Here is a 23,468-nt window from a genome sequence, read left to right as displayed (position 1 = left end):
ACTGCTCTGTATACAGTTATGTAGGAGCTGACAGAAACTGATTATAAAAGGGTAGGCGTAATAAGCTAAGCTTCAGCCTACACTTTTTCGGTCTCATTTTGTTTGTTTGTTTGTATTTTGGTGTCATGCTATATTAGCATTGACTTCAGGTTTATTTGTTGTTTTCTTTTCTTCTTTGTTGTATTTCAGTCCATATTTTGAAAATGACCGAAATAAACTAAACTAAACTAAACTACAGTTTGTGTTCAACTGTAGTCATAAATTTGAGGGCAAATTCAGAGCAGATGAGTTGCTGCACACAGTTCTCAATATGGAAGTGGCTGAGCAGGTGGCTGGCAGTTAACAGTGCTAAACAACAGCAACAGTGCTGACAGCAACACGCACAGAATGTGAATGTGGCACTGCTCTTTAAATGATAACTTCGCCCTGTGTCTGCTGCAGTAGATTCACATGTAGACCGTTTGATAACATGTTCGACAGCTTGTTGTGGAGCTCTTCTGCCCCTAGTGGTTAAAGATACAAGAAAAAAAATAAAATAAAATGTTTTTCTTGTGCATGTGTCAGAACTTTCCAGAGCGCGACCTGCTCCACTGCCCGTCCAACTCTGTGATCGAAGCCCACTTCATGTCCAGCATCAAGGAGGCCGACGCCCTCAAGCACAAGAGCCAAGTCGTCAATGACATGCAGAAGAAAGATCATAAACAGCTGTGGATGGGCCTGCAGAACGGTGAGACACACACACACACACACACACACACACACACACACACACACACACACACACATTTCTATAAGCAGCTGTGAATTAGCATGCTCAAAGGTGAGGAGGACACACACACACACACACACACACTTTCAAAAGAGAAAGACCACAAGCAGCTGTTGGGGAAGTGACACACGTTCACTCATTGACACTCAGATGCACACACATTGTCTCCCTGCAACACACACACTTACACAGAGATTCACACATGCTTGCACACGTGTGCACACACTTGTTGTATGTTACAGCACACACACACACACACACACACATACACACAAATCTCCCTTTAGTCTGATAGCAGTCTTTGAAGCCTCCACTTCCAAAACGTCTCCCACCTAAACACCCACCAGCTTCCCTTTCCGTCGCCACCCGTCTGCTCAGGTTGATCTCTGATTGGCCGTTGGTTGTGATTGCAGCGGTTTGTGTAGGTGAAGCTTGGGGGGGGGTGGGGGGGCTGAAGCATTGGACGAAGCCTCTGATGTGGGAGCCGGCGCTGGGGGGGGATGGGGGTTGGTGGGGTGGATTCTCAAGTTTGAGGTTTGAGCTCGTCTTTGAAGAACAAAACCAAAAGCGTGGTATGAGATTCTTGGAATCGCTGCAGGTCGAGTTGATCAAACACAGCAACAATAAACACATTGGTCACCAGTGATGTTGCGTCTCTCTCAGCCAGTCACTTATAAATATGTCACCTTATTTTAATCTAGACTTGTCTTGCCTCTCCTCCTTCTGAACTCATCATCATTAGCACACAGTAACTCTTCTTTCTGTTGAGTTAGGTTGCAACAAACAATTAGTTTCATTTTAATTAATCTATCAATCACTTTTTTGATTAATCAATCAGTCATTAAGTCAATGAATTGTTAGAATTGTAAAAAAAAGCCATGGTAATTCCTTCAGATGTCTTTTTTATCCTCCAAACTAAGAAGCAAAAATGTGTTCAATGTAAAATACTCTAAAACTTAAAAAGCTCAAACCTGCAAATATTTCAGATTTTAGTTTGATCAAACAACTTTAACAAATTTCAAAAGTGTGCAGATGTTTTTGGGTTTTTTTTACAATGGACAAAATTGATAAACTAAACTGATAAAGCTCAACAAAGATCAATACAAGTTAAATATGTTTTATCCACTGTAGAATGAACGAGCCATGTGACAGGTTTTAACTGTAATGTTAATTCGCACATGAGTGAAAGTTGGCCTTAACGTATATTTGAATGTGCTGTCAGTATATTGTTTCTGTCTGTAGTGAAAGACTGAAATTGTTCCTGTGCTGCTCTGAAGGAGCCTCTCATCTTCATAGTGTCAGAAGTATCTATAATTTTACAATCTCTATAAATAATAAACCGTTAATCCTCTAATAGTGATCACAGCCGACTCACTAATAAAAGCAGAAAACAATGTACGATAACTTTTAACATAAATGATATTCTGACTCACTGGTCCCTTCATTTACATTTTGATCATTTCTCTTGAAGTTAAGATGCTGTTTGTGAAACACTCAGCATTCCCACAGTCATGGAAAATCTAAAAAAGTCACAGAACTTCATATCACATTTTTCAGGTCTGGAAAAGTCATGGGATTTTCTTTTGTAATGAAATTGTTACAGTAATCCTCCGTGGTTAACCTCCCACGTCATGCTACATAACGGCAAATTTATTTTCTGTGGCTGTTGACTAGGGTAGCAAGTTGGTCAACTTAACAATCGAGTAATCGATTAATCATGATTTAAAAAAACATAAAACTTTGCTCATACCAAACAATACCAGATGTGTTTTTTTCCTCAATCACAGCTCACAGCAGCATATTACATACACTGTGGCAGCACTGCATGGCCTATCGAGTGATCAATTAAATTTCACGTTTGCTACTGTTGACGCAGCGTAGCTCATATAAGCGTCGATGTGTGACAATTTTTGTTCATCATCACATATTTTTCTTCATTTTGTCCCTGCATGCCGTCTCTCCTGTCTTGTGTGCCAACGCCATGAAATTATGTTTGAATAAAGTTTGAATCTGGTATGTTTGAAAAATGCCCGGCAAGTGGGTCCAAATATATTATGGTTACTTGAAAAACCTTCATCACAAACTGAGGATATTTCAGAACACATTTGCAAAGATTTGTTTTTAAAAACAGACGTTCAAATTACAGTGCAGGTGCTGCTCCAAATGTGTTTCCGTTTGTGCATGTGAAAATAATATTTTAATAAGAAAAAGTAAAAGTACAAATATCCAGAAACAATAGGAAAGATACAAACAAAAACCAAAACCTAAAAAATAGCTATAAGGATACTATTACATAAATATATTTGCAGAGAGGCTGAACTGAAATTAAACTTTAGGGACATATGGACATAAAGGTTAAAGTAAAAGTTGGTCCAGGAAGAGTCACATCTCTGTGGTTGGTTCAATCCAAAGAAGGCAGACTGTTAACAAAGGGACCCCAAATTTTCTGAAAGTTTGAAGGTTTTTTTTCTGACATTACATAATATTTTTTCAGGTGTGCAGTAAGTTCATTAATTCAGTGTCTTGGGAACATGCAGCTTTTGATTTCCAGTTATTAGTAAGCATTTCTCACTGCAGTGTGTGCAAGTATTTCACAACAAAATTAACAGGAAAGTAAAGTAATGTTCAGAAAACTGGAGATAATTTGTTGCAGTATTCAAATGACATGTAAGAGTCAAAGTGTGCACGGAGCACTGAGGATGTTTTGAACAGATTTGCAGACAAACCCACAAAACTTCAGCTGCTTCTCTCTCTTCCACTTTCCCCTGAAACTCACAGAGAGCGATGACACATCTTTATACTAGAAAGGAACAAAATACATGAATGTAGGAGACAGATTAAAAGATGCTGCAGTGAAAAGTTCAGGGTGCGGTTCACGCTGTTTGAAACAGTTTGTAACTCCATTAAACACAGAAACAGATAAGACTTGTGAACTAATCCAAACAGAAGGAGGCTGTTACACATGAAAGTGAGAGATGAAACTTTTTCTAAACCAAAACTCTCACACCCAAAAGAGACCAGAAACAGAGAGAGAGAAACAGGGATGGCTCGTACTTTCATCCAGGAGAGAAAACAGAAGGTTGGTGTGAAAGCGAGAGGTGAGAGGAGATGGAGGGTTTGAAACCAGAGCGTGCAGGGAGGACTCGTTTTAGATGATGAAATGCCATCCTCCAACCAGAGCACCAAAGCTAAAGCTCCTCGACCCAACCTGCTGAATTGTGCCTGATAGAAGACGCTCAGTTTCCATCAGCCTTCTCAGAGGTTCTTCTCCACGACTGACGCTGACCTCTGCTCTCTGTGTGAAGGGGCGGAGGTGAACAGAAGCTGGTGTTCATTCAGGTTAAAGAACAATTTGAGTCTCTTGCACATTTTACACTGTACACATACTTTCACCTGGCATCATTATTTGTAACATATCACACTGTGAGTTTTTTAATGGCATTACTGTCATCCTCCAAGACAACCAGAGCTGCAGCCAATATTTAACTTTGAAGCTACAGAGTCAGTTGCACTATGAAGCTTTTTTAGTGGAATCTGAAAATGTTTCTACAGCTTGGAGATTCTCAGAGACACTGAGGTGCAGTGGCATGAACCAGTGCAGGGAATTGTTTGAAATGTTTCCATAGTTTCAAAATGTTGTCTCAGTTTTAATAACAATATAGAGAAATTTAAATACTTTTAGAAAGATGGTTTTTCTACCAACCCCTCTGCTTCAAATGTTAAACACAAGTAGTCATTGAGTTTAAAATTTGCAGTTTTGATTTGATCATAAAATGTCTGATCAAACAACAAGACAAGAAGTCTTTCAGCTCTGGACAGGTTTTCTGTTTCCTGATGCCTGTGCAGGTGCACCTTCAGGTTAGGTCACATTTTTGTGTGCTGCAGTTTGTCAGAATGACAAAAGACATGATGATAAGTTAGATCGTAATAGTGATCATCACAGAGAAGTGAAAGCACATCAGCTTTGTTTCGGTTATGTGGAAACAACAGTTAGAGAAGACGAGAGAGACGAGCAGTCTTCATCTTATCATCCTTTTTTTTTGGTAGTATTTTGCAAAAGGAAGCTAATGCTAACATCAGTGCTAACTAGGGCTGCAACTAACCATTATTTTCATTGTCGACTAATCTGTCGATTATCTCTTCAATTAGTCGACTAATCATTTTATCGAAAAATGTGTTAAAATGTTGAAATATGTCGGTCTGTTTCTCCCAAACCCCAAAATGATGTCATCTAATGTCTTGTTTCGTTCTCACACCAAAGGGGTTTAGTTCACCGTCATGGGAGAGTGTGTAAAGCTGTCAATAACTGAATGTAACAAGCTGTGATATGAGTATTTTGGGTACTTTTACAGTACTTTTCTATGAAAAATGACTCAAACCAACTAAAATAGTCACAGATTATTTTAATAGTCGATTAGTCATCGATTAGTCAACTAATCGTTGCAGTTCTAGTGCTAACTTGGTTCGTAGTGAAGAACAACTGATAACACGTACATACACTGAGGACCTTGTAGTCGTGTGGCTGTACTCACTTTCTTCCTGTTTGTGCTGACTCTGTTCAGCACTGACGTTAAGTCGTAGAGCTGCAGGTTCCCACAGACAGCGACAATTTGATTGCACTTTGTTTCTGACTCTCGCTGATGTCAGGAGAATGTTAATCTCTATAAACAGATACCTGCATATGAATGTGGAATCTGTAGGGAACAGTACAAGATTTTGGTACCTGAAGTGTTCTGGTGTCTGCCTGTAGTCTGAGTAGGGTTGACCAATCATGTTTGAGCGAGCTTTGGTTGCCTGATGTAAAAAGTCCATGTGGAGAGCAAAGTAAGTGAAACACATGGCCAAAGTGCAACGTCAACCCCATCAGCTATCACCTGGCAACAATTAAGCTTTCTATTGGTTTGTAAAAAAAAAAAATTTATTTCCCTCCTCTTGTGCAGATTTCATGTCATTAGCTAAAATGTTGTCTGGACCCATCTCAAGTTGCTGATCGAACTGTAAATGAGCAGCACATGGAAGAGGAAGTGTATCTGCTGACTACACAGTCTCTGCCAAAATCTGTGCTTTGACATGGACATGAAAAACCTGTTTATGATCAGGTTTTTGGAGTATTCTGTTTATGTGTGTGAGCACGTAAACACCATTTTCTGTGCAACATGCTAGCTGGAGTACTCTGAAGGTAACCAGGATGTATATGGGAATATGAATAACCTGGTTTCTCAGAACTCATGTAAACACCATATCCCAAATATGATCATAACCAGGATAAGCCTAATAAACTGGTTATACATGTCCATGTAACTGCACTCAATATTAGGCGGGTCTAGAGAAAATCTCAACCAGATCTCAACGCTGGTCGGCTTTCATGACACAGCATCAGGCAAATTTTTTGCTCAAGTAGTGCACAAGAGTATTTGCGTCTTCACATTGGCTTTGTATGTAATCGCACTGCACAGAAAAGTGTTGCTTTGCGTTTGGTCTAAACACAACTTAAAAGGAACAGAAGTATTATTTGTTTTGCACTTACAGCCCTCACTTGCTGGAGAGAGATGACTTTTAATCAAATCATGTCTCATTATCTGTTGAGCTGTGTGTACTTGGAGACTTTACAGTGCCTAATCTGTGTGTATTTGTGTTGTTACAGATAAGTTTGACCAGTTCTGGGCCATGAACAGGAAGCTGATGGAATATCCCAGTGAGGAGGGAGGCTTCAGATACATCCCCTTCAGGATATACCAGGTAACACCAACAGAACTTTAAAACAACAGTTTACCTTCTACAGTGAACTTAGAACTTAATTTTTAGTTCAGCCATTAAATTTGGAGTCTCTGGAGTTTGGAGACTTGAGCTGAAGTTTTCCAGTCAGACCAGCAGATGTAGCCAGAGGGCTGTGTATTAAAACCTCTGCGTTGTGTGACACTGCTTCAGCAGGGAAATCACCTCCAACCAGACACTGGCTGGTTTTGTCTAGTAAGTTACTGCTCTGTGCAGATAACAGTCTACATGAAATACACAGCTGGAATGTAAAAAGTGATGAAAAGGACTCTTTCTTTTCTTGTTTTAAAACTTCTGGATGTGACAGTCAGAGCATTAATACAGCAGCAAACCCCTGTTTGGTTTGATACCCAGTCTACATGTCCAAGTGTCCGTGGGAAAGATACTGAACCCCAGATTGCTCCTGATGGCTGCGTGTAAATGTGTGTGGGTGTTTAATTTGTATGACAGCAGAGCAATTTAATCTGAGCTTCTCTGTGGTTTGTTGTGCATGTTAGTGCACATATGTATCCCACCAGCTAGCTCATTATTCCTGCTTTGCGTTGCACTTATACTGTGGTTAGTGCTGATATTGGCACAGTGGCGTTGTGGAAGCGTAGCACCCACCCATCGGTACCCCCCGTTTAGCACTAGCTAAACTACTTTTTCACTGAGTTAGCGTTTTCTTAAATCTCTTGCGGTGGGTTGCATGCATAACACGTTGTCAAAACACCACACATGTGCCATGCATGATCCCATCATTCAGCGATTGTACCATTTATACAGAACAATGATGCGGCATAACGGCACAACAGGCAGTGTACAGGGGCTACTGTTGGCTCTGTCAGCACCTTTGCCATCGTCCAAAAAATGTATAGGTGTGCCCATTTGCACATGGCTCAGACACCTTCATGCTGAGAATCACGTAGAACCCCTTTAATGTGCCAGGTCATCATACCTGTCAAGTTCTTGATGGGTAAACGTGCCTCTCCCTGCCGCCCACTCACACCTGTGGACAAAATATCAGTAAAAAAACTTGTCAGTTTTCCATGTTGTGCAACTGTGGAGTTTGTGACCTTCTCTTGACATATTCATCACTCTGATAAACAATAATAGTCTCTCATATCTGAGTTCACAGTGCAGAAAAACAACCCACAGAATGTTTATGCCAAAATTCCTGCCTTGAAACTTCATGACTCAGTGTCTGAGACCCAGTTTGGTTCTTGTCTGTATTTTTAGTTCCATAGATTAACCAAGATTAATGGCCAGATCAAATCTGCTTTCAATTTTCACCACGTTTAAGAGAAACATTCACATGTTGCTCGTAATTTCACTGTTCTACAGTTTTTTAAGATTTTAAATTCTCTTAGAAAATAAAGGTCAAAAAACAAAGCGCTGTCTGTCAGAGGTGTGTGGGACCGTCGCTTTGCTTTGGTGCTTTCTGGAGGTTATTCATGGGTTCCTGTACATTTGATATCTGTGACTCTCTCCAGTTTGTGTGTAATCCCGCTGAACCGAGATGAGCCGGTGGGCAAGCCTCAGGGTTCAGTCAGGGATGAGGAGGCGTAGGCAGACAAGCGGCCTCAGGTCGGGTGTTTCCGTCAAGCCTCCGCAGCTTTATCCTGACTCAGGTGAAAATTCCCTTTGGAGGACAAAAAAAGAAAGAAGAGGGGATGAATAAGCGACTGATTCTCGCCTGGAAAACATTAGCACACTGCGAGCCAGACAGTGGGGGAAAAGTGCCACGCTTTGAGTCAAGTGATGGGGGGTTTCTATGCAGATCAGGAAAGGCTGGAAAAGTGCGGAGAATTATTTTGAGAACTTCCAGCATTTGGAACGATTCAGGAATGACACAGAACGAATGACTAAGTTATTTTCTTTCAGTAACACTTGGCTTTGTGGAGAAATAATCAGAAGCAACAGTTTAATTAAACGTAATTTAAAGTCATTCGAATCCAACTGGACACTGAAGAGTCCCGTCCAATCCAGTTAAGGAATGAAGATTTGGAAAACATCTGGATCTTTGCAACAAAAACATGTTGACAGTCTGCTTTGAGTCTAGTGGCTGAATGTTGCGTGCATTTAGCCTTGATCTCAAATCACAGCAAACAGAAAAGCCTCACTGTCACTGAGTCCTGTGAAGGAATTACAATGTTCAGGGCCTGTCAGGACACGTTTGGCAAAATAAGAAAATGGAGCAGAAATAAATCTGGCTCCAAATGACAGAGAGGAGTTTCATATTGTGAAACAGAAAGATGTGTACATGTTAAGAACAGAACAGGACTGCAGCGTAATGGTTAGTTGCAAGAGTGAACTTTCCTACCAAGCATATTTTTCCGTCATCGTATCTGCTGTGACTGCTGGTAATTTCCCACTCTGATGATTTATTATTGAGCGTGTCAAGCTTCTAATGAGACCTGCTGGGCTCCACATATGGCTGCATTTACATTTTGCACAACAGCGAGGGCGGGACAGTGGCTGTCAATCACTGTCAACACCGACTGTTTTGCGTGAAATTCACAAAGCTCATTAATGCTTTTGTTTTTACTTTCACATCTTCAGCGTGTAAATAAACCGTTTTACACTTGGACAAGAACATTCTTGTGTTTGGTTATAAAACACGAGTCTTTAAAGTGGCGGACTGAAACATGCAGTCTCACCGACACGGCCCGCCCTCTCAGACATGCACTTGTTTCAGCTGTAAAACCATGTAACTGCTGGCGGGTAGAAGAAACCCAGACCGTTCCAGTTTTGGGTGTTTTTCATGGCTGAATTGAAAGTTTCCACGGCCATTTATGAGCCCAGTTGGTTTCATGACAACTGCAGCATCAAAGCCTGTTACAACCTCACTGTGAGATTTCCAAACATATTGGAGAAAATAAGCATCATTGCTGAAGAGTCTGGATTGTTTTTGAGCTGGTGTGGTTTTCATCTTACAAACTGCTAAATATTTACAACAAAAGGAGGCCTGGAAAGAAAAAGAGTGGAAACTAAATCTGTTCAGTATGATCTTCAAATACTCGGAACAGCAGTTCTCTGTGGCAGCGACTTTCACTGACTCTGTTTACATGCATATGAATATTCCACTATTATTCAGGATATGACAACTTTCTGAATTTAATACAGTCATGTAAACAGCATACTACATTTTTTAAGGTAGCATCTCTCGATTAATACGTGGGATATGTCGGTATCATTCAGGGGAGCAGTCTTTGGACATGTCTGAGGTTTTTGTCTGTTTACAGTCGGCTCTGTGCTGTAGCTTGCAGAAAAGCCCACATTTCTGGTCAGAAGGAGAAACACATCTACTTTTAAACATTATTATAATTATAATAATAATAAATTTTATTTGTTGGCGCCTTTCTGAGCACCCAAGGACACCTTACAATAAAAACATACAGAAATACCAATAATACAACATTAAAAATAAATAAAATACATGACAGAAAATTAAACCGGATAGGCAAGTCTGAACAGATGGGTTTTAAGCTGTGATTTAAATTGTCCAATGGAGTCAATCTGACAGATTGGGGGGGCAGAGAGTTCCAGAGTCTGGGTGCAGAGCAGCTGAAGGCTCTGCCACCCATAGTGGTCAGTTTGAAATTAGGGACAGACAGAAGAGCAGCTGAGGAGGAGCGTAGAGCACGGGTGGGGGTGTAAGGGTGGAGAAGGTCTGACAGGTACTGGGGGGCCAGGTTATGGAGAGCTTTGAATGTGAGGAGAAGGACTTTATATTGGATTCGCTGATGGACAGGTAGCCAGTGGAGCTGAATGAGGATGGGGGTGATGTGGTCAGTGGATTTGGTACGGGTGATGATTCTGGCGGCAGAGTTCTGAAATACTTGGATATCAACAGGTTTTTAAGATATGCACAAATATCATCACTACGACACTGTCAAGATGGTTTTTGAAGGAATGAAAGAGAGAGTTCACACAGTCCAATGAGTCGACCACCGATGGAAAACTTTCCAAAAAGTTCGGTTTTGTTGCAAAGAAGCAAAATGACACAAGCTCCAGCTGTGCCACTTTTCCATATTTTGACAGGATAAATCAGAGTTAATCAGAGAGTGCACAGCTGCATGTAAATGGGAATATTAGTGAAATATTGTCTCTTTCACAATAAGGTGCAAACAATTGAATTTTTGTGCAAATGTAGTCACTGTCACACGACATTTTCCCCCATTGAAGTTTTTTTGGGGTGGGGGGGTATTTCCTGGGGATGCAGGGTAATATTGGCACATCATCAATAATAGCCAATATTGGCTTCAGAATGAACGATCAGAATCAGCCAACATGCTTTTTCTTATTTTGCACAATGAATGAATATCACAGGCACTGACTAACAGTCATGATAAGAGTATGCATTAATAAGATGATGTTAATTCCACTACAGAGATTTGATGATCACTAAATTTAGGTGGGGGGAAAAAAGTGGATACATCAACACTGGTATCGCTTATCAGCCAAATGAGTTGTTATATATCAGCAAAAAATGCCAGCATCATGCATCCCTAGTTTTTCTGTATCTACTGTGATGGTTTGAGGACAGATGGATGTCGAATGCTGTAAAACCCCCTGAGGCAAACTGTGATTTGTGATATTAGGCTTTGTAGATAAAATTGAAATTATTATTGGTCCAGCCCTTTGAGGCTTTGCTTTGTGACTGGGCTGTAATGAACTTTGACTCGACCTGACTGATCCTTAAAGCACCTCTGGTGTGAAATGTTCATGTAATAAATTTGCCTTGTCTTTGCCTTTGTTAGTACAGTCTTAATATCACTGATATCAATCAATCAGTCAATTTTATTTATACAGCCCAATATCACAAATCAAAATTTGCCTCACAGGGCTTTACAGCATACGACATCCCTCTGTCCTTATGACCCTCACAGCTGATCAGGAAAAAATGGTAGAAACCTCAGGAAGAGCAACTGAGGAGGGATCCCTCTTCCAGGACGGACAGACGTGCAATAGATGTCGTACAGAACAGATCAACATGATAAATTAACAGTAATCCAAATGACACAATGAGACAGAGAGAGAGAGAGAGAGAGAGAGATACAGGTAATGACAGTATCTTACAACAACATTAATGAAAGTAATAATATTATAGTTATAGTTCTGGCTACTGTGGTACAATATGTTGAAAGTATGTATTAATATCTGGCAGTATACATGTGTGACAATAGTCATATGTGTATAATAACAGTAGAAGTATGACTAATGACTAATGATGGCAGCAGCAGCAGCAGCAGCAGGAGGCATCTGGCAGGACCACGGCAGCAGCACAACCACACACGTCACGCTGATATCCATGATGAGGATGTAAAAAAGGATCCAGATGTGATAAACTGGATTTCTTCTTTCAATCAAAGAGCGATGTGTCACAAATAGAGCAAAGAACTTGAGTTTTCTGAATAGTTTAGGAACCCTACGGAGCTTATGTCGTTGCTCAGGACAAAATCCAGGGTTTTGTTTGTCAGCGTTTTTGTGACAAGACAAAACACGACACAACAAAACCCAGTAAAGACGCTCAGCGTGGAGAAAAAGAAACGCTGAGAAGAAGGAGGCGGTTTGACACGCCACAGTCACTGTGGTGACTTAACAGGAGACTGTTACACAGAGGAAAGAGCCCCCCCTCCCACACAAACACACACACACTCACACACACATACACACACACACATGCTCCGAGTCCTTCAAAGCCAGATTGTGGTCTTTAGTGTAAATAACATGTGCTGTGTTTGATGCAGACAGAATTAATGACAACACTCAGTCCAAATAACAGAGGGCTCATTTCCGTCTGGCCTGGACTCCTCATGGAGACAAAGACACCTCATGGGCATGGACGACACATTTGTGTGTGTGTGTGTGTGTGTGTGTGTGTGTGTGTGTGCGCCTCATGTCTTGAAGGTTAAACATTATTTAACCCCCTCTCTTGGCCTGATTGAAATCCTCCATGTTAATTCTTATTTATATCATTGTAAGCTGTGAAGTGAAACTTTTTTTCTTTTAATTTTCTTTTAAATGTTGAATGTGTCAACATATATCTGAGACACTGTGAATTGTGTTTTTAATATTTCGGTAAAGGCAATAAATGAGCTTTTTTTTGGTGTATTTTACTCCCTCTGTATGTCACCTTCCTTTGTTACTTTTAAATCCTTTTAACTTTTCTTTTCCTCCACATACCTGTGTGTGTGTGTGTGTGTGTGTGTGTGTGTGTGTGTGTGTGTGTGTGTGTGTGTGCGCGCGGCACACATTCATTCGTCTTTGCAGGCTTCTGTTTGTGTGTTGCCTGTTTCATATATTTGCCATTTGATATATTTGCCATTTGAATTGCTTCCACTTGAGCCCTCTGCCCGTGTGTTTGTGCGCATCTGCCCGCCGCGCCCTTGCCTCCGTCTGGCAGCAGGACTTGTTTGGCTGCCAGTTGCATCTTCCTGCTCCAGCAGTGACGCCACTCGGTGATTCAAAGAGCCAGAGGGGGCCAAGCGTCTCGCTGCGCGGAAAGTGAAAATTACTATCCTTTTTTTAAAGACCGCTTACATTGTTGCTCTGCAGGTACACCTCTCTGTTCCCGCTCCGTGACTCAGCGCTTACTCACAAACCCCCGATGCAAGAGCAGGCAGTCCGCCTCCAGTCACCTCTGTGTTGTGGTGCTGCGGAAGCTGCCTGCTTCGAAGAATGCAGCTTTATTGCCTCCCAGATATCTTGTAATGGCTGACTGAGACGAGGGGGAGGTGGTGACTACACAGACAATTACAAAACATGGGAATGCTGGAAACAGTTCATGCCAAAGGCAACAGGTGATGTGCCTGTTGTGCTGAGGGAGAATGTGCTGCTGCCTTTACAGTAATGTCATCTGGTGGGACCATGACTGTCAGTGGAAAATCTTTCAGCTCAGTAATCAGTGTGCTGCTGCCAGGCAGCTACAAGGCTCACAGGCTTTAGATTTTATGTTGTGGTGTTGGCAAATGTTGCTCTTCTTTCAGATGGAGGTTTAATTCCATAATTAATTCCATGTCTGTGGTTTGTTTTGATATTGAATTTAAGAGTCAGTTTGCCCAAAGTACGAAAAACATATTTTCTCTCTTAGTTCTGGGGGAGCAAGTCATGCACATAGTTTTGGTTTTATTACGCCTCTGCACCAGAGATAGCCAGGGCTGGAGGAATTATGTCTTCAGGTATGTCCGTCTCACTCTCATGAAAGCGATATCTCAAGAACACTATGAGGGAATTTCTTCAAATTTGGCACAAACACTGGTCACCCCATCTCGCCCATGGCAATATTTAGAGTAACTCCTCTATATGTTAACTTTCTTTTTGCTCACTGCTGGCCTGAAGGCTCGTCCTGTGTGATTATAAGGACTCTTCACCTCCAACATTTGGACATTGGGTTGAGGATGTTGTGTGTTATTTACAACTGGAGAAAATCAGTTTTATCAAAGGATCAACTGCACGCTTCTTTCCCACCTGCCAACCATTTTAAACCTTTGTGGCAAATATGGAAGCAGAAACATTTTTTAATGAAACACGCCATGCTCCCGTACTAACGTCACATATAAGTTAATGAATTTGTCATAATTTTAAAATTCTGTCCTTTTGCCTCTCTTTTGGATTCTCTGTGACTGGTCTGGTTTTCTTTCTTTCTTCTTGTGTTGATGGGTGTGGGGTTGTTTTTCATCCTTACTGGACTGAATTACCTAACCCCCATGCTTAGTACTCTATGTCTTTATTGATTTCCTGATAAAATTACCTTGTTCAAAAAAAAAAATGGCACAAACATCCACTTGGACGTTTGTGCCATTTTTTTTTTTTGAACAAGGTATTTGATGACATTTTATGTCCTCAAGGTCAAAGACATGGATGGAAACTGTAACTGCAGTTTAACTGGTGCACAGACAGAGACAAACAACCACGAGGTGGTAATTCTAGTTAAATATAATCACTGATGTCATGTATTTCATAGAAACTGTTTTCTTAGTAGAGATAGTGTTGAATGATGAAGTGGAGGCAGAAAGCTCAGAGACACAGATATCTGCAAACCTTGATAAAACCAAAACTCTCTGCATGGCTAAAAACCAGTGTAGGTGCATAAATGACAAAACCTTCTTGAAGCATTCTCATAAAGCGTCTGGTGCCAAAAACATCAATGTGATGCTTAAAGTTTTGAAGAGCTCTCTAATAAAAATCCTTCAGCCAACCTGACAGAGCTGAGAAATTCTGATTAACATCAAAATGCAGAGATGAATGAACAGATCAACCGAGCACGCAACACTTAAGCGATAAATAATTTAGGATTCGAGTCAGTGTCCCTCGATGGAGTTTCTCCTCTGCAGGTGTGCATTTCAGGTTCTGAGAAAATGAAGGCCGCGAAAAATGAGGTTGGAATTTTAATTTACGAATGGATGGTCTCAGAGTTCAGTGGAAACGCTTTCTCTCACCCTTCTCCATTCACGTAAACTCATATTGATTGACGGCGCCGCCCCCCCATCCATTGTTTTACCATCAATTAGGCGGATTGAATCCCCTCCATCAATTAGGCGACGTCTTGAGTTCCGCTGCTCTTTTCACTCAGCGAGAGCGAGCCATCTCTTTTCGCCTGCGTCCTAATGACACCTCGCTCTCTTTGTGTGACCATGTGCTCCTGTGCCAGCTAAGGTGTCACGCCAGCTGAAAAGAAAGTGTCTTCATCCAAGCAATATCACGCTTCTCTCCCGAGGGATCAATGGCCCCTTCTTTGTATGGCGACCAGCTCAATTATTCATGGCTGGCTATTTAAAAATGCAATGAAGTAGCTGTCACTTAGCGCACTCTCTCTGCTCTGGCTCTTGCCGATGATCCCGCACGAAACGCAGTGCTTCCTGTCAGTGACTCAGTCTTTCTGTGTAACCTGAGCACCAGCTTCGCGCCTCCACCGCCACCTTCCTCTTGCTGGTTCGCGCCTGGCTCTGTGGTGTGTAGTTACCGCTCGGTTACTCGATCTCCGTCCTCGCCGGTTTCCTTTTCACAGCTCCATGATTAGGCCCTATTGTGTGTCAGACTCTCTGTTTGACACCTCAGCTTGGATATCGTTCTGCACCACGTTCCCCTGTCAGAGGCCTCCGTTTCTCCCATTAGAGCACGACATCAACTGAGCCCTCTAATACTGATCAGTATTGATCACAGACAAAGCCTCCTAATTTAATAATCTTTGTCATATTGTGATATACACCAATATTGGAAATGTAATCTAATCAAGACTGCAATTGATTAATCAGATAATCTGATTAACGCCTTTAGTCATGTCTTTGAATTGCTCATGTGTCTGATCAACAATTTATTCAGTTTGTAAAAATATATGAGAGACTGAGAAGCTGCAAATCCTCAAATGTATGGCTTACTGATCGTTACATGTCCCAAATGTTCAGATTTTTAGATAGTTTCCTCACCGAATTACAAAGCCAAAAAGTCTCAAGGACACATAGATCTACTGAATCAAGGTGCTTGATTAACCAAACAGTGTTATAAGTCACCGCCTGACGGCAACTGCCGGTCGGTGTCCAGCGCCTGGCGCCTTGTTGTCTCCTGCCCTGAGGACACGGGTCACCTGGTAACCAGAACCACTGAATTTTTTACTCCACTCTGAAGTGATAGTGTGACTCTTTATGTTTACAAAGAGCAAACCTGCTGACATGTAACTGTCAGGTTCATGAACTGGATTTACATGAGCTTACAATGCCACATAAAGCATGGTGAATTAATAAATATCAGCAGTTTGGTAGCTCACACATTGGTCAAGATTATAGACACTCATATGGTGTTTAGATTTTACTTCCAGGTACCGAAATTAACTTCATGACTCACTGGCCTAGGGGACTGTTAGATGAAAAATTCTACCTGCCAATTTTATACTGGCCAAAATCACACATACCTTAGTTTCAGCACATTTCATCTAAATAATAAGGTATTATGTTGAATATAAAGTTAAAGAAAAGGCAGGAGCAAAATCTGAAATAAAAATATTTTGATATATTGATCGATTGTTAATCAGTTCAACCCTGAAAACAATATTAATTTTTTAATTTTTTATTTGGACATAAAATGGCATAAAATCCAAGTAGTAAAATAGAAAAAATTAAGAAATGTGTCAGGAGAGGTGAAGAAGTCCACACGCTTATACAAACGGACCTCCCCTCAACTTCAAGAGACAAACAGGCAGTGACAAAAAAGGGGGGAAAAGTAGACAAAAGAACTAACTTAATGTTAAAACACAACAAAATATAAATGACAATAGGATGCACACTGAACAGTCAGTGAAAAATCTTACTATATAATGATCAAAACTGTGTGTGTGTGTGTGTGTGTGTGTGTGTGTGTGTGTGTGTGTGTGTGTGTGTGTGTGTGTTCCACGTTTTCCTCCTCACTGACTTGGTCAATCCATGTGAAATTTGGCACAGTGGTAGAGGGTCATGGGAGGATGCCAATGAAGCAATATTACATCAATTGGCCAAAGGGGGGCGCTATAGCAACCCATTGAAATGTCAAACTTTGAATGGGCATATCTCATGCCCCGTATGTGGTAGAGACATGAAACTTTGCACAGAGATGCCTCTCCTCATGAGGAACACATTTGCCTCAAGAACCCATAACTTCCGCTTATATAGATTTTCCACCATTTTGAATGTTTTGAAAAACACTTCAAATGGATCTCTTCCTAGGAAGTTTGAGCGATCTGCATGAAACTGGGTGAACATAATCTAGGGAGCAATATCTAAAGTTCCCTCTTGGCAAAAGTTGGAAAACTTCCTAAAACTGAGCTTCTGTAAGGCAATGAATATTGCGGAGGGCGTGGCTCATCACATAAAGGTGTAGAACATCTCAAGGGTTTCACCCATCACCACGCAACTTTGTAGGCATATGACCACACATAATCTGAGGGGACCCCTCCATTATTGAGCCCATCAAACAAAATGGGGGCGCTAGAGAGCTCATTTCTTATCTAGGCCTAACCGCCATATGGATTTTTACTAAACTTGGTAGATATGTAGAACAGGACGCCTCAAGGTGACTGGAGAAATTTAACTCTAATTGGCAACTGGGTGGCGCTATAACAACAGAAAAATGCTTCAAAATGGCTAAAATGCGACCGATCGCTGTGGCTCCCCCTGTGGACCAATGTTGGTGTTGTTTCTAATGTTTGGTATGACTAAGTCATGGTATGGTATGCTGTACATAATCACGGAAACTGTCAGTGTGTCATTCTGTCAGTCAGTCATTCTGTCTGTCCCACGTTTTTCTACTCACTGACGTGGTCAATCTATGTGAGACTGCACATAGGCATTGAGGACTGGCATAGGTAGAAGGGGACACAGCTACCAATGGGGATGGACTAGTACTCCAATAAAAAACAAAAAATACACAGAACACAGTGCGGAGAAAAAAGAGGTGGGAAAAATATATTTATACACAAGTGAGGTATTAAATAATCAGACATCATGAAGTCTTGATCTCAAAATACGACTGAAGTATTTACTGAAGTAATTGTATTTAAGAACCAACATAAAAGTAAAGGTGAAGGTTTTTATCAGATTCTTTTTCATTTTAATCAACTAAAATCTCATCAGACTGCCCATCCTCCACCGCAATCACCCTATTCTTCGTAGATCAGTGGCAGGTCATAATTTAGCAGATCAGCTGATGTCCCATACGGTAAACAGTGCTGTGAAACACAAGGCCCAGACACATCAAACTGAGAGAACTCACAGCGACCGAAAAGATCTCTTTTTGTATGTAACTGCCTCAGAGAATAAACCAATCAATCCAACATACGATACCATCTGTCCTTCCACTCTTGAGTCAAAGTCCATTACCAGCTCTGGACAGAGTTTACTAGATTTGTCTGCCGTCTGGCGGTAATTTCCCACCATGTTTCCCACACCTCTCACACATGGAATGTTTTGGCTGCAGGGTTTCAGATCAGAGCTGAAGAGTCATGAGGATGTTTGCTGCATACATCACTTTTGTTTAACGGTCCCATCATGACTTAGTCAGTTTACATTTTAGGCATTTAGCGGTTGCTCTTCCCCAGAGTGATTTGCATTGTGGTCAGCAGTAGGATAAGCTTTGGTTCCTAGATCGTTACCATGATAAGTAACTAATAGTGTGCAGGTCACAGGTCAGAGAAACATCATCATGACAGTATGCTTCTGACTGCAGAGGGTTCACATACAGTGTGGGGAAGAGATCAGAGCAGAGATGGAAGGGTTGTTTTCAGAGAGGATGACATGATTTATATTTACTCAACATTTTCTTAACGAGAGGAACACTAGATAAATTAAACGCTGCTGTGCCTTTTTTTTTTCTTTACAACTCATGTCCACTTTGTTGTGTTTTGTTTTCATGCTTTGGTGTCTAATCAGATTTTTAGGGTTACCGTCACTCATTAGGCAGCAGAATGGCATGCTGATTCAGAAAACCCTTGACCATGAAAGCGTCCACTTTGCTGAGGTGTCCTTGAGCAAAACACTTGAACGTCTCCATGACCTCCAGCCTCTCTGTGGAGCAGTGAAAGAGAGAAGATGATTTCTCTGGCTGGAAATAACTATAGATTGTATATAATAATGGACGTATCCACAATGATGTCACCCATTGGTTTGTGGACTCCTGTTTTGAAGCCTTGAGTTCAGCCACCATCTGTTTTTTGTTTGTTTGTTTTATGTTCCTTTTATTGAGGAGCCAGGGGTGACTGTATTTTAACAATAGGGTGGAGCTAACCCTAATGCTAGCTGCTAGCTTGGTTAGTGCCGTGCATTTACAGCTATGTTTACTGTGACGATAATGATGCTTATTTTTCTGAGGAAAAACAGGCTAAAAACTATTAAAACAAAATATACATATCAAAAAAACATAGGATTCATCAGAGAGTCTTTTATTACAACCAAATGCTTTTTCAGGTGACCAAAACATTACCATTAACTTTCATGAACTGAAGACACAGCGACAGCTTCAGCTATGCCTTCTCTCTGTGAATCAAGAGTTACACCATGGTTATGTTACCTAACCAGCGTTGTCGCTGTGGTGGCCACTCGTCAACAAATGGCACCCACCTGTCACCTAAAGTGACCACGGCCTTAATTATGCATAACTTTAAAGCCCAGTTCAGAAAGATGATTCGCGATGAGATGAATGAGTTGACTAGAGATGATGCACCATCTCATCGTGGTCACTTCCTGTGAACTGACAGCTTTTTACAATATTACAGAACGGAGTGTTGACAGTAGTTGTCTTTTTCAACTCATTTTGGTCTGAACTGGGCTTAAAGCCTCAGTAACATTTAAACAGGTGAGTTAAATAAGCCCCTGTACAGTCGTAGGGCAGTTGTGGGGAAGGAATTTCCTCTGTGGAGATTAAGGATGGTTTGATATGTGCGGGATATGTGGTATTAACGCCTGAAGCTTTCAGTATTAATTTCTCCTCGATTGTTGTTGATGTCCAACAGTGAGACGGTTGGTCTCTGTAGTGTCCCACCCCTTCTCCTCTGTGATTGGACTGCTGGGTAAAAAGTGGCAGCAGCGCTTTACCCAAAGTTTAATATTTTTCAACTCTCAGTTCTCATTGCAGAACAGACATTCAGCATCTCGTCACATTGCTGCCATTTGTATCAGAGTGTAAATCTGCAGCGCTCACATGAAAAAAAGAAGAAAAATGAACATAGCTGTGGCGGTTGCCTGCTCTGACCTAGGGTTGCAATATTGCTGGTATTGTGACAGCCTTGTACAGTTGTCACAAACAGGAAGATTAGCTACTTGGACCAAAACCATCTTTTGTAACATGTTTATTTCTGTTGTAAAAGTGTAGATTTGAACGTGGGGGTCTGTGGGGATTGACTCGCTGTAGGAGCCAGCTTCAAGAGGACATTAGAGGAACTACGTTTTTCGGCATTTCAGCGTTGGCTTCATTTTTCAGCCCTGGACGCTGCCGCTTGAGAAAAATACATACTGTCACATTGAATTTTGCAGTTTACTCGTCTTCTCTCTCCATCTGAGAACGTCAAGGAGTGCCAGAGGTGTTTTTAGTGACTTTTCTGCCAAGAACACACTCGAGCAGCAGTTAATGATTTCCAGACTAATTCTGATCAGTAAAACATCTGTCACATGAAACATCTGTTGAAATGTTGCAGATTGCTAAATATCACATTCTGAGCAGTCGGGCTCATCAAAGCAGCTCATTCCCAGCTCAGCTCAGCAGACTGTACATTCACTGCGTTTGCGTGCATAGTTGGGTGGATTCTTCCCACTATCATAACCCTTTGAACTCTGTTCATCACCTTAAAATTTCCCCTTATGTTACTTCACATGAAAGTGCTCTGTTTACTGGATATTTTGTCTGCTTTTTACGGCAATTCCTAGAATTGGTATCACATGTCTGATGATTAAATTATTTAAATCCTAAATGGCATTTGTTATGGCCGCACTGTTACGTCAGCTGAAGTTTGACAGAGTTTTGTTGTATCTTTTCATTCACATATTGATTTAATTCAGCCAGTGTCTTTGGATGTTTTTAGGATGCAATGTGTTTGTATGTTTGTGTTGCTGCATTTGTTAATTTGCCGTGCTCTTATTTGTTTCAGACACTGAGCGATAGGCCGTTCATCCAGAAACTGTTTCGCCCTGTTTCATCTGAAGGCAACATGCACACACTTGGCGACCTGCTGAAAGAGATGTACCCAGCTGCTTTACCAAACGACGGTAGGTCTGCACACACACAGTGGAGGGTGAAAGCAGTGCATCTTCACTAATATCTCCCACTGTGATCACTGATGATAATAATTACATGTCATCAGGATTGAAACTTCCAGAACATCACAGGAATGAATGATGCCAAACACCAGGAGCTACAGTGAGAAGCACAGTAGCAGCCATGTTTTATTTTTGGTTTCCATAACAAATATTGGCCCTGTCATCTTCCAGAAGTGAGAGAAGAAAAGAAGCTCCTCTCTGAAGTTTATTTTATTTACACAGCCTCGCGGGGCATGTCATAGATAACACACCCACTGGGAGGGGGGGGTGCCAGAACAGAACAAGTGAACAAAGATACAAGAGGAGGAGATGAAGCAGATAGAAAGTGAGGAAGCATGAAGAGGAGAAGGAGGTGAAGAGAGCTGGAGTCTAAACAGATAGTCAACAGGAATCTCTTATTTAAGTGACTAAACTGTATCTGATTTTATTTGATAATTTAAAATACATACAGAACTAAAACTCATCAGGGTATTGCAGTAAAGTCACGACTTATTTCCACTGGTTTCCTGAAGTCGAGGTCACAAGGCAGGCAGGAAAAGGGAATGACATATATATGCTACCAATATTCCATTTTTTATCAATTACACCTCATAAATTTTATTATTAATTTAATTAATTATTATTTTCTGCTTTTCATAATTCATCACACATATATAGCGCTTTTCAGAATCCTTAAAGGCGCTTCACACAGAATGGGATGTAAAAAACGCAGTAAATTCTTTATTGAAGACAATAAAATAAAATACAAAAAATATTTGATTTGATTTAATTAGATTTATTTGTACAAACATTAACACCACCAGCAAGAACCAAACAATGTATATGTATATTTCTAAGTGACAGGAGGCTGTAGGCTCATACAGCCAGCCTCCCTGTAATTTAACAAAATGTGCACAACACAAACTGATGAAAAGTGAGTACTCACAAATGCAAACAAAGTAAAGGACAATAATCTAACTCATTAATGCAAAGTAAACATTTCACTCCAACACACAGATGCAGAAAAGAAAAGCTGGATCATTTTAATAAATTAGATTTCTCAGGACAAACAACAACAACAGTACATATAATATAAAAATCTGCTCAGTAACACACACATGTACACGATATGTTATCCATGTCAGTCCACCTGTAAAGAGCAGGCCAATCCTTAATATACATATGGACGGCAGGTTTGACACAAAGCCTTGTGTGCACTCGTGGCGCACAGTTGAGCTGCAGCTGTGGCGGAGGAGTGGTGATAATGAAAGAAGAGAAGGCGAGTGGCAGTCTAAACAGGCAGTGTCTGCAGAGGAGGAGAGAGGAAGTAGATAAGGAGACAATAGTGTGTTGGGACAGAGGACCCGCAGGAGACTCACCTGCACGGAGGAGACAGAACCATTAACACATACACACACACACACACACACACACACACACACACACACACACACACACCCTTCCTCCTCTTCTGTCTGTCTGCCTTTCTATCTCACATTCACTCTCATTTTGTCGCCATCACCTCCCTGATTGTTCACGTCTCACTCTCACTTTTAATATTTTGTGGAACTTGTGAGATTTATTTCAGAAGAACCAACAGATTATAGGAACGTCTTAAACATGCTGTTGTTATTTTCACGTTGTTTCCAATGTTGGATTCATTCAGATCAGGGGATCCCAGCAAGTACCAGCTGTGTTTGCAGGTCAAAAGACAACCAGACTTCCAAGTTTTAACTGGTCCCATTCAGCATTCAGTGCACTTACACACACTTGATAACCAGGTTACTCAGAAACCAAGTTACGTGGTAATCAGAGGATTTTATTTACATGCATTGTAGCAACCTAGGGACTGTATGTCCACATATGCATTCAACAGGTCAGTTATCATCTCTGGTTCACCCCAAATAACAAAAATACATGTTTTGTTTCATAAACCTAAAATTCTCAATGGATTATTGATCATAAATGTGACCGGCAGGTGGATAAAAGACCTGTATACGCTGAGCTCTGAGGCTCACACACGTCTCCTGTCTCTTGTTGCACTTTTAATAAGCACTGTGTTAAACATGCAGGTAGCACACGTCTCATCTTTGCCAACTCAAATTAAAATCACCAGGTCATACTAGTTGGTTTATGTGCTCTTACAAACAGGTGTAAGTGCTCTGCCAAGGATTTGTGAGTGAAAA

General features: G+C 41.0%; 2 protein-coding genes across 3 annotated transcripts in view; both read left to right on the top strand.

Annotated features, from left to right (window-relative positions):
• The window catches only part of LOC125892608 (cathepsin S-like), an 853,108-nt gene that overhangs the window by 341,239 nt on the left and 488,401 nt on the right, over positions 1 to 23,468 (top strand). The window lies entirely within an intron of this gene.
• atg5 (ATG5 autophagy related 5 homolog (S. cerevisiae)) overlaps positions 1 to 23,468 on the top strand; it is a 49,449-nt gene that overhangs the window by 8,322 nt on the left and 17,659 nt on the right. For both annotated transcript variants that reach the window (XM_049582645.1, XM_049582646.1), the window contains exons 5-7: positions 565 to 727; positions 6,414 to 6,508; positions 21,135 to 21,252. In XM_049582645.1, the coding sequence (XP_049438602.1) occupies positions 565 to 727; positions 6,414 to 6,508; positions 21,135 to 21,252 (376 nt within the window). The remainder of the gene's footprint in view (positions 1 to 564; positions 728 to 6,413; positions 6,509 to 21,134; positions 21,253 to 23,468) is intronic.

This window comes from Epinephelus fuscoguttatus, linkage group LG8 (assembly GCF_011397635.1).
Source record: "Epinephelus fuscoguttatus linkage group LG8, E.fuscoguttatus.final_Chr_v1".
Lineage (NCBI taxonomy): Eukaryota > Metazoa > Chordata > Actinopteri > Perciformes > Serranidae > Epinephelus > Epinephelus fuscoguttatus.
Note: the sequence above shows the minus strand (reverse complement) of the source record. Positions and strands in the feature narration are given on the sequence as shown.